The 24,686-nt window shown below is 47.9% G+C and overlaps 1 protein-coding gene across 3 annotated transcripts in view; it reads right to left on the bottom strand.

Moving 5' to 3' along the window:
- Positions 1 to 24,686, bottom strand: part of PSME4 (proteasome activator subunit 4) — a 3,386,216-nt gene that overhangs the window by 417,508 nt on the left and 2,944,022 nt on the right. For all 3 annotated transcript variants that reach the window (XM_069608231.1, XM_069608232.1, XM_069608230.1), the window contains one exon: positions 19,996 to 20,127. In XM_069608231.1, coding sequence (XP_069464332.1) covers positions 19,996 to 20,127 — 132 coding nt within the window. The remainder of the gene's footprint in view (positions 1 to 19,995; positions 20,128 to 24,686) is intronic.

A 24,686-nucleotide genomic window follows, 5' to 3' on the forward strand; every position in this document is an offset into this window, starting at 1 on the left:
GGAGGCCAGCAACAAAGAATTTATACCGCTGCCGTTGGATCAAATTTTGCAGCTGGTGCAGAGAAAAGAATATCGACCCCTTTCATGTGGTACACCAACAGTTTTATCTGTTCTAGTCTATTCTAGTCTAGTCTATTTGGCAAATTTGGGCCTTCAGGTTGGCACTATCAAGGGCTATCTCGCAGCGCTATCGATCTTCAAGCGCACTGCAGAGGAAGCATCGTATTTCAAGTTACCCTTAGTAATCAATTTCTGAAGGGATTAACCAATGTCTATCCTCCAAGACCATTCCAGGTTCCCTTATGGGACTTAAATTTAGTCTTAAATTTCCTGATGGGTACTCCTTTTGAACCACTCCACTCTTGTTCACTAAGGTTTCTCACTCTTAAAACTGTCTTATTAGTGGCATTGACATCTGCTAGAAGGGTGAGCGAATTACAAGCTCTATCTTGTAAACCCCCTCATACAATTTTTCATAAAGACAAAGTTGTCCGTGAAGCCTAATTTTCTCCCAAAGGTGGTTTCTGAATTCCACATCACTCAGAAGATTACCTTAACTTCATTTTATCCCCCTCCCCATCCGGGAAAGGCTGCATAGGCTGGACCCAAGGCGGGCTTTGAGCTTTTACATCAGCAGACTTGCTAGGATTAGGCAAGCAGACCAACTGTTCGTAGGTTACTCAGGGAACAAATTGGGTTTACCGATAACAAAACAGACCATTTCCAGATGGATTATTTTAGCCATTCTGGAATGTTACAAACTGGCAGGGAAAGAGCCTCCTCAAAATCTTAGGGCTCATTCAACCAGGGGTATCGCAGCCTCTTCGGCCCTCCAAAGAGGGGTACCGATTCGAGACATATGTGCGGCTGCCACATGGTCGTCTGCACATACCGTCACAAGATTTTACAACCTGGATTCCTCCTCTAGCCAAGAGACTAGATTTGGCAAAGCTGTGTTGCATTCTGTTCATTCTTGAAGGGAAACATGGCAATTTTACTCCCACCTCCAGTTACACACCACTGCTATGGGAGTCTATCAAGATAAGGAATACGTCGGAGGACACAATCCCTTCGAAGAACAAGTTACTTCTTACCTGGTAAATTCTTTCGATGGGATGTTCCTCCGACGTATTCCTCATCACCCCTCCCATCCATTCCCTCAGGAAAACTTTGTTAGGGAGAATTCTGTGTTTAGGCTGAATTTCTTAACCTAGTGAGTCCCCAGCAGCTTTGCTGGATTTTTGGGGTTTATTTTTTTCTCCTGCCAAGAGTGAGACTCTTTTACCCTCACTCTTGGGCATGATTTGAGTGTGTTTCTTTGACTCTAGATGTGTTTAATGGGCTATGAGGTCTCTTACTCCATAGGGCTTCATGTGTTTTTGTGATGTGTGTTACACAGCACCCTCAGTGCAGTAACAGAGGGGTGTCATAGTGACCCCCCAGTATAGACTTCATACCCTGGGACTGACTACTGTCTCCCAGGGCATGTAAAGTCACCATTGACTTTACTAGTCTGAAATTCTGAACAGAACCAGTACAAACCATCATACTGTGGACGTACTGGCAGGGGCAATTCGATTGCCCCGGGGTCTGTTAGTCGAGGGGGCACGTCTCCGTCCCCCCTGATCAAGTTTTGGCTGGTGGCAGTGGATACTACTTTTTATATTCGACCGCAAATATATCCCTATGGGATTTCCCATTGTTCGAGGCTACCAACTTTAATTATTTAATTCCTATAGCCTCGAACATACCGCCGGTTTATTTATTTAATATTAATTCTCTGGTTGGTATTTTTTGCCAGAACTCGGTTCTAAAATGGCGTTTGTGTTCGCTTCTGTGACTCCAACCCAAGTTGAGCCCTTTGTTCTACTTTTTGGCGGGCTTCTCCACAGAAGCCCTCCAAAGTGGTGCCACTCTGTCTGGGATACTTAGGAGGGGTGGAGGGGGATTTAGGCACCCTGGACTGAGTTGCCTAGGCAACTCAAGTCGCACTCCGTCCTGATTGGCCCAAGTGGTGAGCCGCCCGGCTCACCACTTAGCATGTTTGAGTGACAGCTAGGCTGAGTGAATGGGGGTTTTCTGCATAAAAGCAGGACTTTGGGGACTGGAACTTTAGAAGTCGCCACAGGACCTAAGAATCTGACGAGGGAGAAGCTGAGCCAACCTGCTACGACGACAGCACCGGTGGAGCCCTGCTGAACCGTCTCACCACTTTTCCCAACGACAGAGGAGATCTCCAGCCCGGAGAGTCTTCTTCCTTCGACTGGTGGGGATAACCAGTCTGCTGCCTTTTTCGCTTCCTAGAGCATCTTGTGGCCGCCTTGCCTGTGCCAAGCACCCCGGCAACCGGGATACCACGTTTTACCACGACCGCAAATCAAAGGGTAGTACCTTTAACCGGAAAACTCTGGGTGGTTTCTTCCCTGGCAGTGCAACGACCTTCATCTTTCCTCCATGTCGAGATCTTCTCTTCCTCTGGACGACGCCGCAAATTGCACCCGCTGCCAGGAACAACTGCCCCCGCTGGAGGATCCTTCCCACATAAAGTACTGTGTTCCGCCTGGCTTCCCTTGTAACCGACTGTACGGGGTAGATTTAGCCCCCGGCTTTCGAACCTGGGTTAGCCTAGGACACGCTGGCTAAACTTTTCTGAGCCTAACTAAAACCTTCCTGAACTCCCTGCAAGACTTTTTAAGCCTGTTGTCATTGTGGGATCTTGGGTGCATTTGTGCTCTGCTCTCTCCAAGAGTGGGCCCGGCCTATGGACTTGGCTCACAAGTAACTTTTGACTTTCCTGCCTTGCTTAAGAGTTCCTAAGTATTAGTGTGGTGTATTTTCCTACATTCTGCCCTTTTCCCTCCCTTTTTTGTTAACTTATTGGAGTGCCATCTCTAGTTAAGCGCTCACCTGTGTCTGGAAATAAGTGGTGTTAACTAAGACTTGTCTGATAAGGAATAAGGGATGTATATAGCTTAATAGTAACTGTGTTTGAAGTGATTTACAATAATAGTGCTGGAGTGTTTCAATCAGTGTGTTTTTAAATAAATAATTATATACCTTGATACCAAAGCTCTAGTCAGTGTTTGCTTGTGCTATCGTGTCTGAGTGCCTTTTGTGTATACTTTGCATACTGCCTAACTCTTCTTGAGGGAAGTCTGACTGCTCAGCCACAGCTACCAGGTAAATCTGGGTGGTACAGACTGCTACCAAATGGGTTTACTGCTAACACCTGTAGTCCTAAATCTTTTGCAGTGTTCCCAAAGGGAACTGCACAGGTTTCTGCCTAACCAACTTCCCTTGTGGTTACAGCTTACGCTCCTTCTGGTCAATAACCAATTCATGAACAACAACTGTTAACGTCAAAACGGAACTGAGCAACTGACGCTGCGCGAGTCTATTTATACGCATTTTGACGTTGGCGCCAATACGGAGGCTGTCGAGGGACATCGGCTCGAGGGACATCGACGCGCAGCGCCCTCTACTGAACATTTTTTTGCCGAGGCCAGCAAGCTGGAGATGATCTATCAAGATAAGAAATACGTCGGAGGAACATCCCATCGAAAGAACGTTACCAGGTAAGAAGTAACTTGTTCTTCTATGGATTCTTCTCCCGCAGATTTCTCATCTGATAGATATTCCCTCCAACTTCCCTGCTTCTGAACATTTTCGACATGGGGTGTAGTGGACCTCGACTCGGCGTCGTCACATCTTGCTTGGCGTCTGGTTGTCTGCTCCGGACGTGACGTCAGGCGCTGTTTAAATACCACATCACTACGCCCGACCCTCAGTTCCCTCCCGTTTACCCCCTCACCACCCACCCGAGCACCACATGCTGCATAGGAAAACAGAGCTAGTGAGCACTTAAAAAAAGACGAAACTGTAGACCTCAGAAGGAGGAACAATTTAACAAACACTACGAGTAGCGTTAGAAAAATCTTTGTTTTCAAATCTTTGGCATGAAGACAGAAAACGGACACAGAGGACCATCACCAAGTCAACGTGAAAGGTGCGTGCCAACCACTTTTTCTGAGCGGGGATGGAAGGGGAGATGAGGAATCTGCGGGCGAAGAATCCGAAGAAAGAACATTATGGTAAGTAATTTCTCCTTCAATTAATTGCCTTTCTCCTGAAGCTTTCTCATCTGTAGACTTGTAAGGCAGTAAATGAAGGAGGCGGGCAGAAAGTTATACCAAGACATTTTGCAGCACTGCCCTGCCAAAACATGCATCAGTAGTACAAGCCAAATCCAGACTGTAGTCCTTTGCGAAGGTATGCAGGGACGACCATGTAGCACTGTGACAAATCTTCCGCACAGGGACTTCCCTCTGCAATGCTGTTGATGCTGAGACTTTCTTTTTCATATGGGCCCTGATGCCTGCGGACTGGTAGCATTCATCTATGCACAAAATTATCCATCGGGATAAACGGCTGCTTGGTTATAGGGAGGCCCTTACGGCCTAAGATACAGGCCACGAAGAGCTGGTCAGCTCTCCTGAAATCAGCTGTCCTGGCAATATAACTCAACACCTTCTTCAGGTCTAGGCGATGTAACCGTTCCTCCTGCTTAGAAGGATGCGGAGGAGTGTAGAAGACCTGAAGGTCGATGGATTGCGACAGGTGAAATTCTGAAACATTGGGGAGGAAACAAGGCCTTACCCTGAGTGAAACTTTCTCCCGTAAAAAACGCAGGAAAGATGGATTACAGCATAAGACCTCCAGTTCACTCACCCGCCTAGCGTATGTAATAGCCACCATGAAGGCTGTTTTCAAAGAGAGAAGCCTTAAGGGACACGAGTGCATAGGCTCAAAGGGGGCCGCCATCAGCAATGTCAGAACCAGTTTAAGGTCCCAATCCGGGACTACAAATTTACCAGGACTTTCAGGAATTGTGCCATTACTGGGATCGTAAAATATGAACCTTGATCTGGGGATCTTTTAAACACAGACAATGCCGCCAAATAGCCTTTGACTGGGGTGATCTTAAGGCCTGCAGAGGCCAGTGACAGAAGGAACTCTATCACTGTAGTCTAGGGGCAAGAGATGGGGTCAATTTTGTGTTCCCTGCACCACGCCTCAAATCTTCTCCATCTGCATGCATACAAAGATCTTTTAGATCGTCTGTGTACAGCCAGCAACACCTCAAGTACTTCCTCAGAGAGGTTCCAGTCATCATATCTCATCCTCTCAGGAGCCACCATGTAGGTTGAGGGATTCAGGGGTTGGATGGCGTATCCAACCTTCCGACTGGGTTAGGAGATCTGGACGTCAAGGCAACTGTTGAGGTGGACAGATCCAAGAGAGTACCACGTTCTCCTCGCCCAGTCCGGGGTGATCAAGATCATGGTCACTCTAAACCTCTTCAACCTCCGGATAACGCATGGAATGACGGGAGTTGGAGGGAATGCGTAAAGGAGAGAGAAGGTCCAATCCACCAGAAACACATCCCGCAATGTACCGGTCGCTGGGAATTCCCTCGAGCAAAGCTGTTCACATTTCCTGTTGGACCCGGTTGGGAACAGATCCACTGCTGGTGTAACCCAGAGAGCAAAGACCTCCTCTAGGACTTCCTGGCACACTTCCCACTCGTGCGAGATCATGCTCTGCCTGCACAGAGCATCCACCAAGTTGTTTTCTGTGCCCACCAGATGAACTGCCAAGACCGAGATCCTGTTATCCAGCAACCAGAACCAAAGCATCATCACCTCTGTGCAGAGGGGGCCTGAGTTCATGCCACCTTGCTTGTTGAGATAGTGCATTGCCACTTTGTTGTCCGTCAGAACAAGGACAGGTTCCCCTGCAGAGACGGGGCAAATGCTTTCAGGGCTAGCCTGATAGCTTGGTACTCCATCTGTTGATGTGCCACCTGGCTTCCGTTGTTGACCAGCGATTGCTCACCTGCAAATTCTCGCAGTGAGCGCCACAACCCTTCAGAAACGCATCTATGACCACTCGGGTCTGAGGCCAAGGAAGGCAGAAGGGTTCCCCCGCCAGGAGACAGTTACGGTCCACCCACCAGGACAGGTCGTTGACCACTGATGCGGACACCCTGAGGAGATCCGTAAGAGAGCAGCAGTGGTACTGAGACCAGCCATTGGAGGGATCTCATACGCAACCTGGCCTCTGGCAGTAGAAAAATGCAGGAGGCTATGAGGCCTAGGGGGCAGAGGAAGGAAGCCACTGGTAGAGTGGCATCGTTCCGGAACAAGTTGACCATTTGGGTGAAGTTGACTACTCTCTCCTCGGGAGGGAAGGCCTTCCCCACCCGAGTGTCTAGGACTGCTCTGATGAACTGGTGCTGCTGGACATGTGTCATGTGGGACTTTTTGAGTTTAGGGAGAAGCCCAGCTTCTGCAGCAGCAAGCAGGTGTCCTCTAAACGGACAAGACCTGCACTACATTCGTCCCTCGGATCATCCAGATATAGCAATACATGGACCCCAGATCTCCTGAGGTGAGCCGCAACTACTGCCATGAGCTTGGTGAAGACCCTTGGGGAGAAGGTTAGACCAAAGGGAAGCACCTTGAACTGATAGTGCATATCTCCTATGGTGAACCTTAGGAACTTCCTGTGCATTCGATGGATTGGCACATGGAAATAAGCGTCCTGTCGGTCTATCGACACCAGCCATTCCTCTAGTTCAAGAGCGTGGAGAATCTCTCTCAATGTCACCATTCTCAATTTGTCTTTTCTGAAGAACTTGTTAAAGGCCCCGAATGGGACGCAGACCTCCTCCCTTCTTGGGTACCAGGAAATATCAGGAATACCAACCCGATCCTCTCTGCTCGGGAGTTACCTCTTCCACAGCACCCTTCAATAAGGCTCTCAGTTCTTCCTAGAGCGCCTGTGCCGGTTGGCTTGGAGGCGACGGTCTATCCAGTGGTTTTCTTAAAAATGGCAGACAATAACCCCACTGAATAAGCTGTAGAGCCCAGGCATCGGAAAGAAATTCCATCAACTGTCCACCAACCAGTCTGCTCTGATAGGGGAAAATGCCTGTTGACCTCTAGAAGCCCCTCTGCCACTTCCGGAGCACGAGCGATGCTTCTGCCGTTGCTTGGTCGGTGGGAGCTGTGCTCTCCTACCATAAGGAGCATTTCTCCTGTAGCCCCGTGCCCTATAGTCCAAAGTTAAATGTAGGTTTGGCCGGCTGTGCAGCTAGGCCTACGGATTTAGCAGTGATTTTGGATTCCTTAAATTTCTCTAAGGAATTCACAGCTTTCTGGCCGAAAAGAAGATCGTCCTCGAAGGGCATGTCTAGAAGCTTGACCTGGACATTAGGCGAAAATCCAGAGGATTTTAAATAGGCCTGCCTTCTTAGTGTTATGGCTGACGCCATAGATTGTCCCCCACAGTCGGCGATGTCCAGGCCCATTTGCAGCGACTGTCTGGCCACCTCTTTCCCGTCCTCCACTAGCTGTAGGAAGCCTTTGTGCATTTTTCCTTCTGGGACACACTGAGTAACATTTTTAACTGCTGTCCAGACCGAAGGAGCAATTGGCAAAACAGCTTGCCACATTTGTAGCTTTTAGGGCCATGATACCTGAAGTGAATGCTTTCTTTGCAAAGGCATCTACTTTTTTTGCTTCCCTGTCGGGAGGCAGAGTGGACGTAGAAGATGGGGGGTCTAGAAGAGACAGTAGCAGCCTGCATAACAAGCCCCTCCGGGGAAGAATGAGAGGAGAGGTATGAAGGGTCTCCTCTAGCCGGCCTGTATTTCCCGGAAACGGTGGAGCTGATGGGAGGAATGGAAAAAGGGTTTTGCCACATAATGGCTTAAGGATTGGCGATGGCAGGGTTTAAAGGTCATAACCTTGTACAGGCACCACTGATGAATGCATTCCCAGGGTGTCAATAACCCTTTCTACCAAAGCCCTGAATTTAGAGGTATTATGAAGATCGGTCTGGGATTACTGAAATTCGAGAGGTGTCTAGACCGCTGGAGTCCTGCAGGCCTTGAGCCAGTTGCAAAAGCGGATAATGTATCACATTAATTAAATCAAATAAAAAAATTTAAAAAAAGCGGATTCTGGACATCAAAATAATCAACCCCTCCTGAACCCAAGTAAATCGGGTGGTCATCTCCCTGGTCATCAGCGTCATGGCCGCTGAAGATACTTGCCATAGTATCGAAAAATTCGGACCAGGGTTGTGGGGTGAATGTTTTCTCGGCAACCGTAGATGTCGAGGGTTTGTCTGTGCACTGATATGGTGGATGTCGGTGTCGATCGAGATGTAGCGTTAACATCCTTGGATGCACAGGGTTATCCGGCTTCCATTGGATCTCTTTCGGTGTCGAAAGATTTATCGGCGCCGACGTTGTCGGTACCGGGGTACTAGAGGAGTCAGGTATACCGAGCGCCGATCTTGGCTCTGAAGCCTGCCGCGTGGGAGTGGAGGGGTTAGTAGCGGCGACTGTAACATGCTTTCTGAACATGTCAAGCATCGAGGATTTAAAATCTTCCTTCCTGCCGCGTGGGAGTGGAGGGGTTAGTAGGGGCGACTGTAACATGCTTTCTGAACATGTCAAGCATCGAGGATTTAAAATCTTCCTTCTCTTTGCGGGTTGTAGGCCCAGCCTACGGCTTACCATTCTCTAGTCGATGACTTGGAGTCCTGACGGTGGTGGTGATGTCTTTTCTTCTTTTGTGATGAGGAAGATTGACTCCTCGAGTGGGATTGCTTCTTTTTGCGCCTATTTTGTTACTTGGAGGTGTGAGCTTCAGTTTCAACCACCAAAGACCGAACCGTCAACCACTTCGGTGATTTTGAAGGCAGTCGACCCAGAGCGAGTTTTGCAGCTCGATCGTGTAGGGATTTGGGTTGCATTTTGGCACATGATGGACACCCGTCAGTCCCGTGACCTGTGCCGAGGCACCACAGACAACTCATGTGGGTCAGTGATAGATATCTTGGTGCCACAATCGGTACACCGTTTGAAACCCGATACCCGAGTGACCGTCATCTTGCGTCAAGGAATTTGAAAAAAAGTACGCGTTTTCTAACAGAAACATTGAGTGAGTCGAAGCTCTGTGTTCTCAAGCAGTGTGTTAGCGCACAGAAAAAAGGAACTGAGGTTGGGGCGTACTGACGTGGCATTTATATGACGCCAGACGTCATATCTGGAACCGACGACCAGACGCCGAGCAAGACTGATTGATGGCCCCGTCGAGGTCACTATGCCCCCTGTCGAAAAATTTCCAAAGCAGCAAAGCTGGAGGGAATATCTATCAGAGGAATCTGCGGGAGAAAGGCAATCCATTGAACTTTTTTCAATACCAAACTAATAAAAAACAGATTAACCAGCTGATTTAAAAGGGCGTAGGTGGCAAATTAAGAACTTGATTACCATATCAGAAGAGTGTGATTGTGACATTGTGGGGCATAATATGAGCCAACGACGAAAAGGAGCAATATCTATGAGAGAAAAGATAAACCATCATTGCCAAAGCCAATAGAGTAACATACCGAGGCATTTAAGAAAGTACCAGAATTGCCAAAGTCAAAAGAAGGCAGTTGTTGTGTTGGTAAAAACAATTGCCCATTTGAAAAGTAGGTTCTAAGAGAGAATTGATTAAACCCACATTGCCAAAGCTAAAGAAGTGTGAAATTGAAACAATCTTTAACAGCAGTTGGTTAGTTGAAAAGGGGAGAAATAAGAGTGGCAGGAAGGATGCCCTTCTGAAGGAAGACTTTTAGAGGGAGTGGAGCATAACCTGCAGAGAGTATGGCAATCATAGGGATGTAACATACAGCACCAGTGCATTGTTTGTTTCCCTTAAAGTGCTTCTTATTTTCGAAGTTGTGGAACAAAAGACATTGCTAATCTATTGGAGTTTAACCTTTACCACAGAAGTACTTGCAAGTAGTAAAACAAAGGGGGTTCTGGGATTCTCTCTACCAGCACGAACACAACCCATTGACCTGTTCTTGGGTGGATGGCCCCTGGGAGAGTCTCAACCAAGTCTTTAGCTCACTGTCCCTTTCCAAGAGAAGAAATATCCCTGCATATCAGTCTTTGTCCTGCCCAGGGGCAGTCCAACACCGAAATACTAGGCAATTCTCCTCTGAACAAGAGTACCAACGGCAACCCCATACACGTGTTTCAGCCTTGTTGGGCATCATCAGTGAGGTGGAGCTGTGCCTCTCTGAGAACACTGAGCAAAGGGTCCATTTCTGGATTGCCCTGGTAACTTAGGGTGAGACCCAAAGTTACTTAATATGCAAAGCAAAGGGGGTTCTGCCGACCTGATGGAGGTCTGTCATGCTGTCTGAGAACTTTGACCACTGACATCAGGAGGTCCCACTGAAGTGACCTCATTCTCAGCCGGGCCCCCCAACACTAGAAAAATGCAGGATGCCATGAGATCCAGCAACCATAGGAAGTCCAGGGTCAGCATTCTGTCAGCGTTCTAGTATCCGATGACCATTTGCTGGATGTGCAGAGCCCGGATGTCGGGAGGAACACACTTCCCAGAGAAGATGTCCAGGACAACTCTGATGAACTGGACCGTCTGCAAGGGTGTCACTAGGGACTTGAAATTGAGGGATAAGCCCAGTTTGTGTAAGTGGCAGGTGCCGCTGAAGTGGTACTGAGCCTGCTGTGGGGAGTGGGCTCTGATCAGCCAATCGTCCAGGTACACAAAGATATGCCCCTTCATCTTAGGATGGCTGCCCCTGCTGAGAAGAACTTGATGAAGGCCCTCGGGCGGATGCGAGCCCAAAGGCAGAACCTGTAACTGGTAGTTAGACCTGCCGATCATAAACCTCATGTACAGCACGTGCTTTGGATGGATGGGCACATGAAATTTAGCATCCTGGGATGTCAAGTGATAACCAATCCTGGAGCTATATGGGCTAGAGCATCTGCTACAGTGTTATCTTGAACTTTTCCTTCCTGAGAAATTAGTTCAAGCGTCTCAGGTCCCAGATGGGATGAAGTCCTGTGCCCTTCAGGACGAGGAAGGAAAATTAATACAATCCTTCTTTCCTTTCTGCTTGAGGCACCATTTCTATTGTGCCGTTGACCAGTAGGTAGATGCCCTCCTGTTAGAGTAGCAGATCTGGATCCCGAGAGAGAAGAGTGGGTCGGGACAATTTGAAGGGCGTTGGAGAACGTGAGACAATACCTCTAGATTAAGAGTTGTCGCACCCAGTTGTCTGAAGTACAAAGAGTTTTTTAGTGCTGCTGCCACACCAGACGGGACAGAGGAGGGAGTGGGCTGAGAAAATGCCTGCCTCTACCTCTTGCTGGACTCGCACATTGTCTCTGTACTTCTCTCCCAGATGTTTGACCCTTCCATACCTGGCTGACAGAGCTAAAATAACAAACGGGTCTACCTCTGCAGCTCCGAGTGTTAGATTGAGTTGGATGCTGGAATACTACTGCCCATAAGAACATTTCCCTGGTTTTTGATGCTTGCAGTTTTCCTAGTCTATGGTCTACCTTTAGGCCAAATAGGTTTGAGCCATTAAAGGGCATGCCCATAGGTCTTGTCTGAACATGTATGGTAAACGCCGTCTTCCTTAGCCACGAGAACCTACGTGGCACAGAGCTTGTGTCCATTGGTCTCCCAAGACAAAATGCTGCATCCAAGCCCGATTGCAGCATCTGACACATTGCTACCTCCTTCCCATCTGTTGAAATATTAGAACCATCCCTCATTTAGCTTTCTTGTATGCGTTCTGCCACCTCTGAAATCAACGCCTATAAAGGTATGCGTACAATTGGCCAGGGCGCATGTGGCAGTTTGAGGATCTAAATGGCGTGAAGCCAGAGGTTATCTGGTCCCCTTCTTCATCAAAAATTTCCTGAAAATAGCTCATAAAATCTTTTGACTACTGAGGGGTGTATATTAACGCTGAGGTCGGGTCGGCGTCAAAGCACTTCTAGAGAGAGAGAGAGGCCCTGAAGCGACTTTAAAAAGCAGTGATGGAGCCATGGGTGTCAAAGGTACTGGAAGACTCTTAAATTGATTTCATGCCTGGGCTTTTAGACACGCAGGATGAATGCTTTTCGGATACCCTGCTAGCTTTGCCGGGTGCAGTGGGTTCAGTTTTTTTCTTTTTGGGTTCCTAGGAGGGGGGGGGATGCTTTTTTCAAATTCCTCTGTGGGGACACATTTAAAAGGAAAGCGTACCTGTCTGTTGGGCGAGGCGTCGGTCTGTGAGTGCCTGTGCCTTCTCTTTCATTTTTTGGGGAAGATGAAGAGTAATTATGGGAGTTGCTCTTTGAGGGGGATCTTTTCTGTGTCTCCTAGCTCTCTTTTTGGGTTTCTCTGTAGACCCGTCTGTCACCTCAGAGCTTCTCCCTTTCGGACGATTATTTAAGAGGTGGTGCTAGGCGACTTAATTGTCGAGCGCCCGAGAGCCATGTTCAATGATCACTGGTGTCATATATTGGCACGAACCGCAAGCAGCTATTTCATGATCAGCACCAAGACATACTCTGTGGGGATCTGCAATCAACATTTTAGCATTTTAGCATTGTAGTACTCCCATCTTTTAAAGCTGGATGGCTTTACTGTTGAAATTCTGACTAGAAAGTCGTTTTTATTAGAATCCGTACGAATTATGTTTCGGAGGTATCAAGATAGTTCACGAAAAGCGTGCTCAGCATGCACAAAAAAGGTAATTAAGTCTTGGGGCGCAGTGTAAGCTACTTATACAAACATCGCGTGCCACCTCGACTGCAGATTACTCATCTGATAGACTCCCCAAGCAGTTAAGATGACGGAGGTGGGCAAACAATGTTAGAGTAGCAGATTTTGCAGTACTGCCCTACGAAAATGTGTGTCAGCGCTGCAGGCAACATCCAGACAATAGTGTCTAGTAAATGTGTTCAAGGTTCAACAAGTGGCCGCACAACAAATGTCCTATGTAAGGCCATAGAGGCTGATACTCCTCTTGTCGAGAGTGCCCTGATGCCTGCAGGAAGCTCTGTGGTTGCAGATTGGTAGCACTCTGTGATGCAAAGGATTATCCACCGCGATAGAGTCTGCTTAGTTACAGGCAGACCTTTGTGTGACAAAGAATGGGCGACGAACAGCTGTCAGATTTCCAGAACTCGCAAGTCCTAGCAACATAAAAGCTCAAGGTTTTTTTGGGATCTTGGCGATGAAACTGCTTCTCGTCCCTTAGAGGGATGTGGTGGAGGGTAAAAAACAGGTAGGTCTATGGCTTGAGAGACGTGGAATTCAGATACCAATTTAGGATAAAAACCAGGTCTTACTTTAAGGAAACCATTTTCCCAAAAGAACCGAAGGAACGGGGGCTTGCAACACAAGGCCTGAAGTTCGCAACCAGAAAGGCTGTCTTCAAGAACAGCAGCCGTAATTAACGTAAATGCATGGGCTCAAATGGAGTGGCCATCAAGAACCTTCGAACTAGATTCAAATATCGCCAAACAAGTGAACAATAAACAAATAAATACCAGTCTGGGACAACAAAGGGAGTTGGTGGAAATTTATTTACAAGGCCCTTCAGGAATTGTGCCATAACTGGGATCGTGAAGAAGGAACTTTGATCCAAGGACCTTTTAAACACAGACAAGGCTGCCAAATATCCTTTGACTGTGGTGACCTGAACTCCCGCTGTGGCCAGTGACAGAAAGAAACTCCATCACTGTAGTGGTGGGGTAAGAGATGGAGTCAATCTCGCGTTCCCTGCACCACGCCTCAAATCTTCTCAACCCACACACGTACAATGACATGGTAGACGGTCTGCGTGCAGCCAGCAACACCTCAAGTACTTCCTCAGAGAGGTCCCATTCATCATACCTCATCCTCTCAGGAGCTACGCATGTAGGTTGAGGGATTCTGGGTTTGGGTGAGGTACGCAACATTCCGACTGGGTCAGGAGATCTGGGTACTGAGGCAACTGGTGAGGTGGACAGATGGTCTGATCCAAGAGGTCAGAGTACGAAGTTCTCCTCGCCCAGTCCAGGGCGGTTTAAAATCATGGTTTCCCAAAACCTCTTCAACCCCCTGAGAACCCATGGGATGATGGGAACCAGGGGAAGGCGTAGTGGAGAGGGAAGGTCCAATCCTGAAGAAACACATCCCCCAGTGCACCCTTCGCTGGGAATTCCCTCAAGCAAAACTGTCTGCACTTTCTGTTGGACTGTGTGGCAAACAGAGCCACTGATGGGGTACCCCAGCGAGAGAAGACTTCCGCTAAGACTTCCTGGCGCACCTCTCACTCGTGTGAGATTGTGTTCCGCCTGCTCAGAGCATCCGCCAAGCCGTTCTCTGTCCCTGCCAGATGAACTGCAGAGACAGAGATTTGGTTCTCCAGCAACCAGAGCCACAGCTGCATCGCCTCTCTACAGAGGGGAGAGAGAGTGCACGCCACCCTGATTGTTTAGATAGTGCATGGCCACCTTGTTGTCAGTCAGAATCAGGGCATGCTTCCCCTTGGGAAATGGGGCAAAAGCCTTCAGGGTTAACCTGATGACTTGCAACTCCAGTCTATTGATGTGCCACCTGGTTTTCATCGCTGACCAAAGGTCGCTCACCTGCAAGTCCTCACAGTGAGCTCCCCAACCCTTCAGAGACGCAACCGTGACCACTCAGGCTTGAGGCCACGGAGGCCAGAAGAGCTCCGCCATGAGATTGCTGCCGACAGTCCACTGACCTGGACATCCTTAGGGGACCTGCGAGGGCTCCGAGGTACTGAGACCACTGACTTCTGTGGAGTATAAGGAACTCATGGTGGCAACAGTAAAGATGGGCACAAGAGATCACAGTTCAAGGATGTTTATTAAACTGTATATGCGGTTTGGAGAAACACCTAATCTAAACCTAAATCTAAGATGGGAGCAAGCTACAAGCATCAAATAATAATAAGACAGTCCTAGTGGCATCTTGTCAAAATAAAAGGGCCTAGACTAAGAAAAAAACCTATTGCCAACCTATTGCCAATCCTTACGCTATATACAAACAACAAGTGTGGGATAAGGTAAGAACGAAAGCAATGTTCACAAATAATACATCAGGATGCGCTAGTCAGGGTCTCCCTTCCCCACGTTTTGAGCACGGGACAAGGCGGTGCTTCGTAGCACAGCACACGCTCAAGTATTCCCAACACAAGCCAACAGTTCCGCTCTCAGCTATCAGGGCATTCGGTGGTTAAGTCTTGTTTCTACAAAAAGTCTCTTGCCTCCGAGGACCTGATGTCTTCCACAAATAATAAACAAAAGTTCCTTTCTGCTTGCACGTTGGGTGATGCCTTTTCAACCGTGGATCCCCCTTTTCTGGGCTCAGACCCTCCTTGAATATTATTCTCCCTCTGTAGGGTTCACTATGGCTTTTAACACAATCTATTCTGTGACATTCACAAATCTTAATGTCTTTTTAAACATTTCACTGTGGACATCCCTCTGTCGGGTTCACTCTTGCCAACATACTATTCATTGGGACTTTTGTGTTCGCCCGTTCTTGATCAGCATCCCTCCATCAGGTTCACTCTTGCCACAGATTCTCAAAAAGTTCTTATGATGTAGGATTCACTTCCCTTAGATTCACAATCATCTGTCGGTCAAAGACTTTCGAATGATTTTACTAGACACGTTTATGACCACTTTGACCCCTTTCTCGCCTTTCCCAAGGCCTTCTGGTAACAGTAGTTTCAACAATAGGTTAGTCGCCCAGAGTTTCCTGAGGGAGCACCCACGTGGTGCCTGACTCCTATGTAGCTGGTTTTCCCCTCTTGTATTAACAGTTCTTTGTGCCTTCTTCAATTAACCGTTTGCTACTTTTGTTCTACACAGTTCGGTTTCTTATCGGCTCTCCCCTCAACTCACAGACTGTAATGAACCGCTTGACTTTGCTTGTCTCTAGAGTCAAGGTCGGTACCCAGTGGCAAGTGTCTCTCCCTGGCTTGATTATCAGCAGAGGAAGGCCCTGTGTACCATTGACATTTGCTGCGACACACGCTGGCTCTTACGATTCCTTCCGTGGAGGTTTTGCGGCCCGGGCTTGGAAAGGGCAAGGTTGCCCATTTCCTTGTCACCCTCTCAATTCACGCTGTCTTTCTCCACTTCTTGAATTGCCGTGCTGAGTTAGCTCTCTCGTCGTACGGTCTGCCTTGCTCGTCTTGTGCTCTCGTGCGCCACCTTTTATCCCTGTGGGGAAGGGAAAGGGCTGTCAGGTGTGTGTGATTTTGGTCAATTGCCTGACCCTTGTGGTGGGACATGTGAGGTAAACGGCTCTTGTGTTTGTCTGTTGTCTTTCGTGGTGCGCAAAAGTGTCAGAAAAGGGGGTGGGTGCTGGGGGTAGAGTGTGAGTATCCTACGGGGTAGGATCGGGTAAAGGTGTTATAAGAAAGGGATACAGTGTCTCACCCACTGGTGTCCCACTTCAACTCCCCGAGGACCCCCCATCCAGGTGATCCTCCCTCACTGGTCCATCCCCAGGAACTGGATCCAATAGCGTTGGCTGTGCTCTGGCCACCTGGATGACAAATCCCTGGGGACTAGTCAGGGAGACACCTTCAGGTTTCTCACAGGAGCCACTGAAGGGATCTCATGCGCAACCTGGTCTCTGGCACTAGAAAAATACCGGAGACCTTGAGAGGAGGAGGAAGGAAGCTGCTGGTAATGTGGCATGGTTCTGAAACAATTCCACCAACTATGGTATGCCTTTGGCTCTCCCCTCGGAAGGGAAAGCCTTCCCAACCCGAGTTTCTAGAACTGCTCTGATGAACTGGAGCCTTTGGACTGGTGTAAATTGCGACTTTTTCAAATTCAAAGACAAACCCAGTGTGTGCAATAGTAAGGCAGGGGTCCTCTAGATGAGATAAGACATGTTCGCTGACTTTCCTCAGATCAGCCAGTCTTTAAGTACGGGAAAACATGGACCCCAGAATTCCTGAGGTGAACCACAACTACCACCATGAGCTTGGTGAAGACCCTTGTCCTGGAGGTCAACCAAAAGGGAAGCACCTTGAACTGATAGTGCTTGTCCTCTATGAGGAACCTCAGAAACCTTGTGCTTTTGATGCATCGGCACATGAAAGTAAGCATTTTGCAGATCTACTGACACCAGCCATTCCTGAAGTTCGAGAGCGTGGAGAATTTCTCTCAGCATCACCATCCTGAATTCGTTCCTCCTCACCAACTTGTTCAAGGCCTTGAGGTCCAGAATGGGACGCAGACCTCCTCCCTTCTTGGGTACCAGGAAATAACAGGAATACCAACCCGATCCTCCCTTCTCACACAGCACGCTTTAACAGCAGGGCTCTCAGTTCTTCCTGGAGCTCCTGTCTTGGTTGGATTGGGGGTGTGGGGGTCTATCCAGATGTGTTCTTAAAAAAGGCAAACAATAACCCCACCAATTGAGCTGTAGAGCCCAGGCATCAGAGGTCATCTCCTGCTACTGGGGCCAATGCTCTGCCAACCATCCACCAACCGGTAAGTTGTGGGAGGGGAAATCAAAGCGGCTTAGAGGGCGGAGCGCCACTGCTACTGTTACTGTTTGCTGGCCTCTTGAGGCCCCTCTGCCCCTTCCTGGGCATGAGGAATACCTCTGCTCCTACATGGCCTGTGGGAGCTGAGCCTTTCTGCCGTGAGGCACAAGGCGCCTATAGTCCCTGCCTCTAGAGGCAAAGCAGGTGGCAGGTTTGACCGGCTGCTCAGCTAGTCCCCAGCGATTTTGCGGTTAATTTTGACTGTACACTTTTCCAAGGAGTCATCAGCCTTCTGGGGGAAAAGGAATTCTCCTTCGAAAGGCATGTCCAGAAGCCCATTCTGAACATTTGGAGAGAAGACAGCAGTTTTAAGATACGCTTGTCTCCTCAGGACTACCGAGGATCCCATCGAACGGGCTACGCAGTCGGCCACGTCCAGGTCCATTTGCAGCGACTGCCTGGCCACCTCCTTCCCATCTTCCACCAGCTGTAAAAATCCATCCCTCACTGCACCTTCTGGGATGTACTGCGCTGCATGCTCCACAGCTTTCCATAAGCCAAAGGAGTATTTTGCAAATCTGCAGGCTACATTGGTTGCTTTCAGCGCCATGCTATCAGAAGTAAAAACCTTCTTGGCCATTGCGTACAACCTTTTACCTTCTGGATCTGGGGCAGATTAGAAGTAGAGACTGCAGAACTGGTGGATATTGTGGCTGCCTGTACCACAAGCCCTTCCAGAGAAGGGTGAGAATTCAGAAATGATGGGTCTCCTCTCGCCGGCTTGTACTTCCCCGTATTGTTAGAGTTGACCGGGGTAATGGAACAGGGATGCTGCCACAATGAGGCTAGGCGATTCCGTGGCATGTTGTGTTCCGTCACAGGACCCTTGTCCAGTATGTCTGTCGGTTTGTAGCCCGGAGTAGGCACTGATGCTGACTTAAGACCTAGGGTGCCTCCCACCCTTTCCACTAGGGCCCTGAACTTGGAGTGAGTGTGAGTGTAGGGCTGCCCCTGTTGGAGCTCTAGATCTGGAGACGTGTCTAGGCCACTGGCATCATGTAGCCCTTGGGCCAGAGCGACCAGATCCACCTGATTGTCGAAAACAATCGACTACTCCTGCTTATATGGGATCGATGTCCTCTTGATCTCCCTGGTCAGCGTTGAAAATCGAAGTAATGGATTCGAAGAATCACGACCTGGAAAGGGGGTCAAAGGACGTGTCGCTGACAGTCAGCGCCGACAAAATAGTTGCCGGCGTTGATCGGGGCTTGGGATGTCGAGAGTACCGAGCACCACTTCCGCTGCCAAGGCTTGCTGTTCGGGGGGCGCACACACACCTGCAGCAGTCTGTGTTTTAAACATATCCAGCATTTTGCTTTTGAAATCTTCCCACTACTCTTCAGTGGTCTGCCCAGCCGAGGGCTTACTTTCTCTGATGATGAGCTGGACTTGTGTCGACGATAGTGGTGCTCCTTCTTGTGCAAAGACAAGGAAGAGAGGCTCCTTAAGTACGACTGCTTCTTGGCCTTCCTTTGATGCTTTTCCTTCTCCTTTTCGGGGGTGGGCCTCTTCAGTCTCAGCCTCGGAGGAACGGATCAATGAACAAACTGGGGATTTCAGAGACAGTCAGCCCAAAGCAAGTTTGCAGCCCCCTCGCGCAGGAACTTCGAGTGCATTTTGGCGCACAACACACATCCCTCTGTCATGATCCTTCACCAGACACCACAAAATTGTCGTGGGGGTTGGTCATCGACATTTTGGAATGGCGATTGGTGCAGCTTTTAAAACCCGAAATCCGGGGAGCAGACATTGCGGTCGAGGTTTTTAGATAAAGGAGTTTGAATTTCTGACAAAAAACTGTGTCGAAAACTCGGGTCATGCTCCTCACAGCAGCGTGACGAGTGCCCATAAAATTCGCAAGAAGCAGTGTAGTTTTAAAGCTGCACCTGAGCATGCATCAGGCTCTATGTATACCTCAAGGGACATATCAGAGTCTTGGCTCCAATAACGCCGACCAGAGCCCCGTTGCGCCTAGAGGATATTTGTACTATGAGAAATGTGTCTGAAAAATGAATCCATAAGAGTTTGACTGTACCATTTATGAAGGATGCACATGCAGCACATGATTTACTTTTCTCTTTGTCATTTTGTAAATGGATGTAGGGAACTACGTTGGTCAGTACATGCATTCCTTCTAAAGAAGTTAACTGGTTTTCATTAGAAGTTTAACTAAAGCAATTATAAATAGGATAATCAAAGTAAACAAGTTGAAAGGGTAGCTAATAAACACACTCACCTTCTCTAAACAGAGGGACTCTTCTATTGAAAGATCGAATAAGGTACACATGGGAAAGTTAAAAAGTGGAAATGTGAAGGTTTGTGTATGCACACGACTGTGAGATGGTAGTTATTTGGGTCAGGATGATTTCACACTTTTACAATTTAAACATTGATAATTAACACTGGGATTATCAGCCACTGTTGCAAACCGAAAAAATATGTAGATTTTACTAAAGATAATAATCACAAAGGAACTTCTATTTTAATAAGAGGAAATATAATGAGCATGTGTATAACACCACAAATACTAACCTCCCGATTCTTTCCCTAACATTTTTGAAAACGTGTGTTAACTTTGGTTCCAGGTATTTCAATAATCTGTGCAACAGTTCTGATGCTCTCCATTCTTGCTGCGCCAGACCACCCTGAAGAACATAAAGTCGACTGAAAGAGAATGAAATAAAGCAAAGTTAATAACCATGAGCTGAAATTCCTCTGATGTAAACGCTGGATAGGGAATTATGAACTACACATCACAGGTTTTAATGAGTATACATATAACTTGACTTGGGTGGAAATTACTGAACAAATGACAATTGAAGATATCTCCGAATACAAAAGCAGGTATAAACTAGTTTTCACAAATTGGTTAGAGTTTACTAATTAAAACTTTCACGTTTAGAAATCCAATGTGTTTGATTAGTAATTTTGTATCATCATGTTTAGTGCCACATGAAGTTATTCACGTTTGTGTTCTTCTGAAATAAGACATTTGTAAGATTAGAATGTGTAAAATGTAACGGTTAGCTGCAGGAAAGAGTGCACAAAAAAATGAAATATAACAAAAAAGGCACTGAAAACTGTTTTTAGTGAATGGCTGTATACAGTTGGTGCAGTATAGGTAAATGCCAGAGTTTGTTTCATGCCGGCCTCAAGTCTGCACTGTGTAAGTAGAAGTATCAAAATGTCACTTATCACTGAGATCAAAATATTAGAGCAAAGTCAGAGCTGGAGACTAAGTAGGCAGTGTGGTGGTGCAGTTGGTAGGCCATTTGGTAGGTTTTAGATGAAGCACATTTTCCCAGCCTGCCACTGACGTCAACTGATTTTAATACATGATATAATCATAATCTAGAAGCAAAGTGAGATCTGGAGTATTAATATAGTATTGCAGTCAGTGTATAGATGGACAGACTAGATAGAGTGTTGATCATTACCTTGAACAAACATCTAATTAAATATGTGTATATGCCATTCATTATATAACAGCAAAGAGAACAATTGAGACTAAGTAGAGTGAATGGTGTAGGATGCAGGCAAGTGATCAGGCCAGGTCTCCAGATAAGGTGTGTACCAGGCGTTTTTACGCCTGAAAAATCTTGTAAATACGACAGCTTTATTATTTTCCCGTGTACATTTACACACAAGTTTAGAGCAGAGGGCAGTGCAAAGAACAAGTTACTTCTTACCTTGTAACGTTCTTTCGATGGGATGTTCCTCCGACGTATTCCTTATCTTTGATAATTCGTCTCCAGCTTGCTGGCCTCAGAAATATTTTCTCAGTAGAGGGCGCTGCATATCGACGTCCCTCAACAGCCACCATATCGGCGCTGACGTCACCATGCCCATAAATAGCCACGCGCAGCGTCCGTTGCTCAGTTCTGTTTTGTAGCATAAGAGAAGTCATGCCCGAATTGGTTATTGACCTTGAAGGAGCGTAAGCTGCAACCACAAGGGAAGTATTACTGCAGTGATGGATGGGAGGGGCGATAAGGAATATGTCAGAGGAACATCCCTTCGAAAGAACGTTACAAGGTAAGAAGTAACTTGTTCTTCGAAGGGATTGTGTCCTCCGATGTATTCCTCATCTCTGAAAGACTCCCATAGCAATGGCATGTAATTGGAGGTGGGAGTAATAATGTCATGTATCCCTTTTAGGAATGAACCGAATGTAATACGGCTTTGCCAAATCTGGTCTCTTGACTAGTGGAGGAATCCAGGTTGTAAAATTTTGTGAATGTATGTGCGGACGACCATGTGGCAGCCGCACATGTGTTTCGGACCGGTGCCCCTCTTTGGAGGGCCGAAGAGGCTGCGATACCCCTGGTTGAATGAGCGCTAAGATTTTGGGGTGGCTCTTTCCCTGCCAGTTTGTAACATTCCAGAATGGCCAAAATAATCCACCTGGAAATGGTCTGTTTTGTTATGGGTAGTCCCAATTTGTGACCCGAGTATCCTACAAACAGTTGGTCTGCTTGCCTAATCCTAGCCAGTCTGCTGATGTAAAAGCTCAGAGCTCACCTTGTGTCCAGCCTATGTAGCCTTTCTTCCTCTTTCCCCGGATGGGGAGGAGGGTAAAACGAAGGTAAGGTAGTTTTCTGAGTGATATGAAATTCAGAAACCACCTTTGGGAGGAAATTAGGCTTCACCTGTAGGACAACTTTGTCCTTATGGAAAATTGTATGGGGGGGGGTTTACAAGAGAGCTTGTAATTCGCTCACCCTCCTAGCAGATGTTAGTGCTACCAATAGGACAGTTTTAAGTGTGAGAAATCTCAGCGAACAAGAGTGGAGTGGTTCGAATGGAGTACCCATTAGGAAGTTTAAGACAAATTTAAGTCCCATAAGGGAACTTGGAATGGTCATGGAGGATAAACATTAGTTAATCCCTTGAGAAATTGTATTACTAGAGGTAGTTTGAAATACGATGGTTCCTCCGCAGTGCGCTTGAAGATTGAAAGCGCTGCGAGATAGCCTTTTACAGTGCCAACTTGAAGGCCTGAGTTTGCCAAGTAGAGTAGAAACGATAACACTGTTGGTGTACCACATGAAAAAGGGTTGATATTCCCCTCTCTACACCAGCTGCAAAATTTGTTCCAACGGCAGTGGTATAAACACTGTTACTGGCCTTCTGGCTGAAAGCAACACCTCCCTGACGTCATCAGGGAGGTCCCAATCCTTGTACCTCACCCTTTCAGAAGCCAAGCATGAAGGTTGAGGGTTCTGATGTCTGGATGGAGAACCTGACCTCCCTTCAGTTAGAGAAGATTCTCTTTGAGTGGAAGACGTATTGGAGGACAGATGGACATATCTAGAAGGTCCGGGTGCCACGTTCTCCTGGCCCAGTCCGGGGCAATTAGGATCATGGTTTTCCGGAATCTTCTCAACCTCCTGATCATTTGAGGAATAACAGGGACTGGTGGAAATGCGTAAAGGAGGGGGAACTCCCAGTCCACTACGAACGCTTCCCGGGGGAAATTCCCTTGAACAGAACAGATCACACTTCCTGTTGGTGCTGGTGGCGAACAGATCCACCCGAGGGGTTCCCCAAAGGGCGAAGATCTCTTGAAGGACTTCCTGAGCTAGCTCCCATTCGTGGGAGACTGTGCTCTGCCTGCTCAGAGCGTCCGCTGTCAAGTTCTTCTCTCCGGCTAGGTGGACTGCCGATAGAGAGATTCCTTCCTGAATTGCCAAAAACCAGAGCTGCATTGCCTCTCGGCACAGTGGCAGTGACCCTACGCCTCCTCTTTTTATGAGGTAGTGCATGGCCACCGTGTTGTCCATCATTATCAGGACATTTCTCCCCTGTACTGATGGCAGGAAAGCTTTCAGCGCTAGTCTGATCGCTCTCAGCTCTAATAGGTTGATGTGTAGTCTGGACTCCGATGGACACCAACGACCGCTGATGGTCAAGTTGTTGGCATGGGCTCTCCACCCCGTGAGTGAGGCGTCTGTGACTACTGTTCTCTCCGGCCATGGTTGCCAAAACAGTTCTCCTTTCAAGATGTTCTCTGGATAGGCCCCCCATAGAAGGTCGTGGGCTACCTTGTCCGGAATCCAGAGGAGATCTGTCATTCTCCCTGAGAATTGTGACCGCCGAGTTCTCAGTGCCCACTGAAGAGATCTCATTCTCAGGCGAGCCTCTGGCACAAGGAAGATGCAGGATGCCATGAGGCCTAGCAACCTCAAAAAGTCAAAGGCTGGGAGACGTTGGGCATTTTGGAACTTGTTGACCATCTGCAGAATATCTTGAGCCCTCACCTCTGGTGGCAAGGCTTTTCCCAGGAAGTGTCCAGGACCGCTCCAATGAACTGGAGTTTCTGTATGGTATTATCTGTGACTTCTTTAAATTGAGGGAGAAGCCCAGTTTGTGAAGGAAGTGGCAGACATTAGCTGGATCTGAGCTTGTTCCGAAGATACAGCCCTAATCAGCCAATCCTCCAGGTAGGGGTAGACGTGGATCCCTTCCCTCCTTAGACTCGCAGTTACTACCGACATTAGCTTGGTGAAGACACTCGGGACGGAGGTCAGCCCAAATGGCAGAACTCGAAATTGATAATGAGAGTCGCCAATTGCGAACCTCAGGTATTTCCTGTGTTTGAGATGGATTGGCACATGGAAATAAGCATCCTGAAGGTCCAGAGATACCAGCCAGTGCTGGAGCTGGAGGGCCTGAAGGATCTGAGAGAGAGTTACCATCTTGAACTTGTCCTTCCCGAGGAACTTGTTCAATTCTCGTAAGTCCAGGATGGATCTCAGTCCTCCGTCCTTCTTTGGTATGAGAAAGTAGGGGGGAGTACCAGCCCTTGTTCCTCTCCGCTACAGGTACCGGTTCTATGGCACCTTTCTCTAGCAGGTCTATAATTTCCTGCAAGAGGAGCGGATCTGGAACTTTTAGAGAGCTGTGCCCCAGTGGATGACTCTGAGGGATGTGTAGAAAGGGTAGGCAGTAACCCTGGGCAACTGTCTCCAATGCCCAAGCATCTGACGTTATAGCCTGCCATTCCGTCAGATGGCGAGTTAACCTGCCCCTTACAGGTGTTTTGTGTGGAAAGACCTCAGAGTGGTTTGGGGGCGGCTGATGCAGATGCCGAGGGTAAAGAGGCACCTGCTGCTGCTGCGGCTTTAGTACTTTTGACCCGTCCACCTCAGGTGGATCTCCTTTGGCCTCTTTGAGCCGGCTGTCCTCTGCCTTTCCCGAATGCGGAAATAATAGCGAAAGGA

The sequence above is a fragment of the Ambystoma mexicanum genome, chromosome 4q (assembly GCF_040938575.1).
Source record: "Ambystoma mexicanum isolate Mex_15411 chromosome 4q, UKY_AmexF1_1, whole genome shotgun sequence".
NCBI lineage: Eukaryota > Metazoa > Chordata > Amphibia > Caudata > Ambystomatidae > Ambystoma > Ambystoma mexicanum.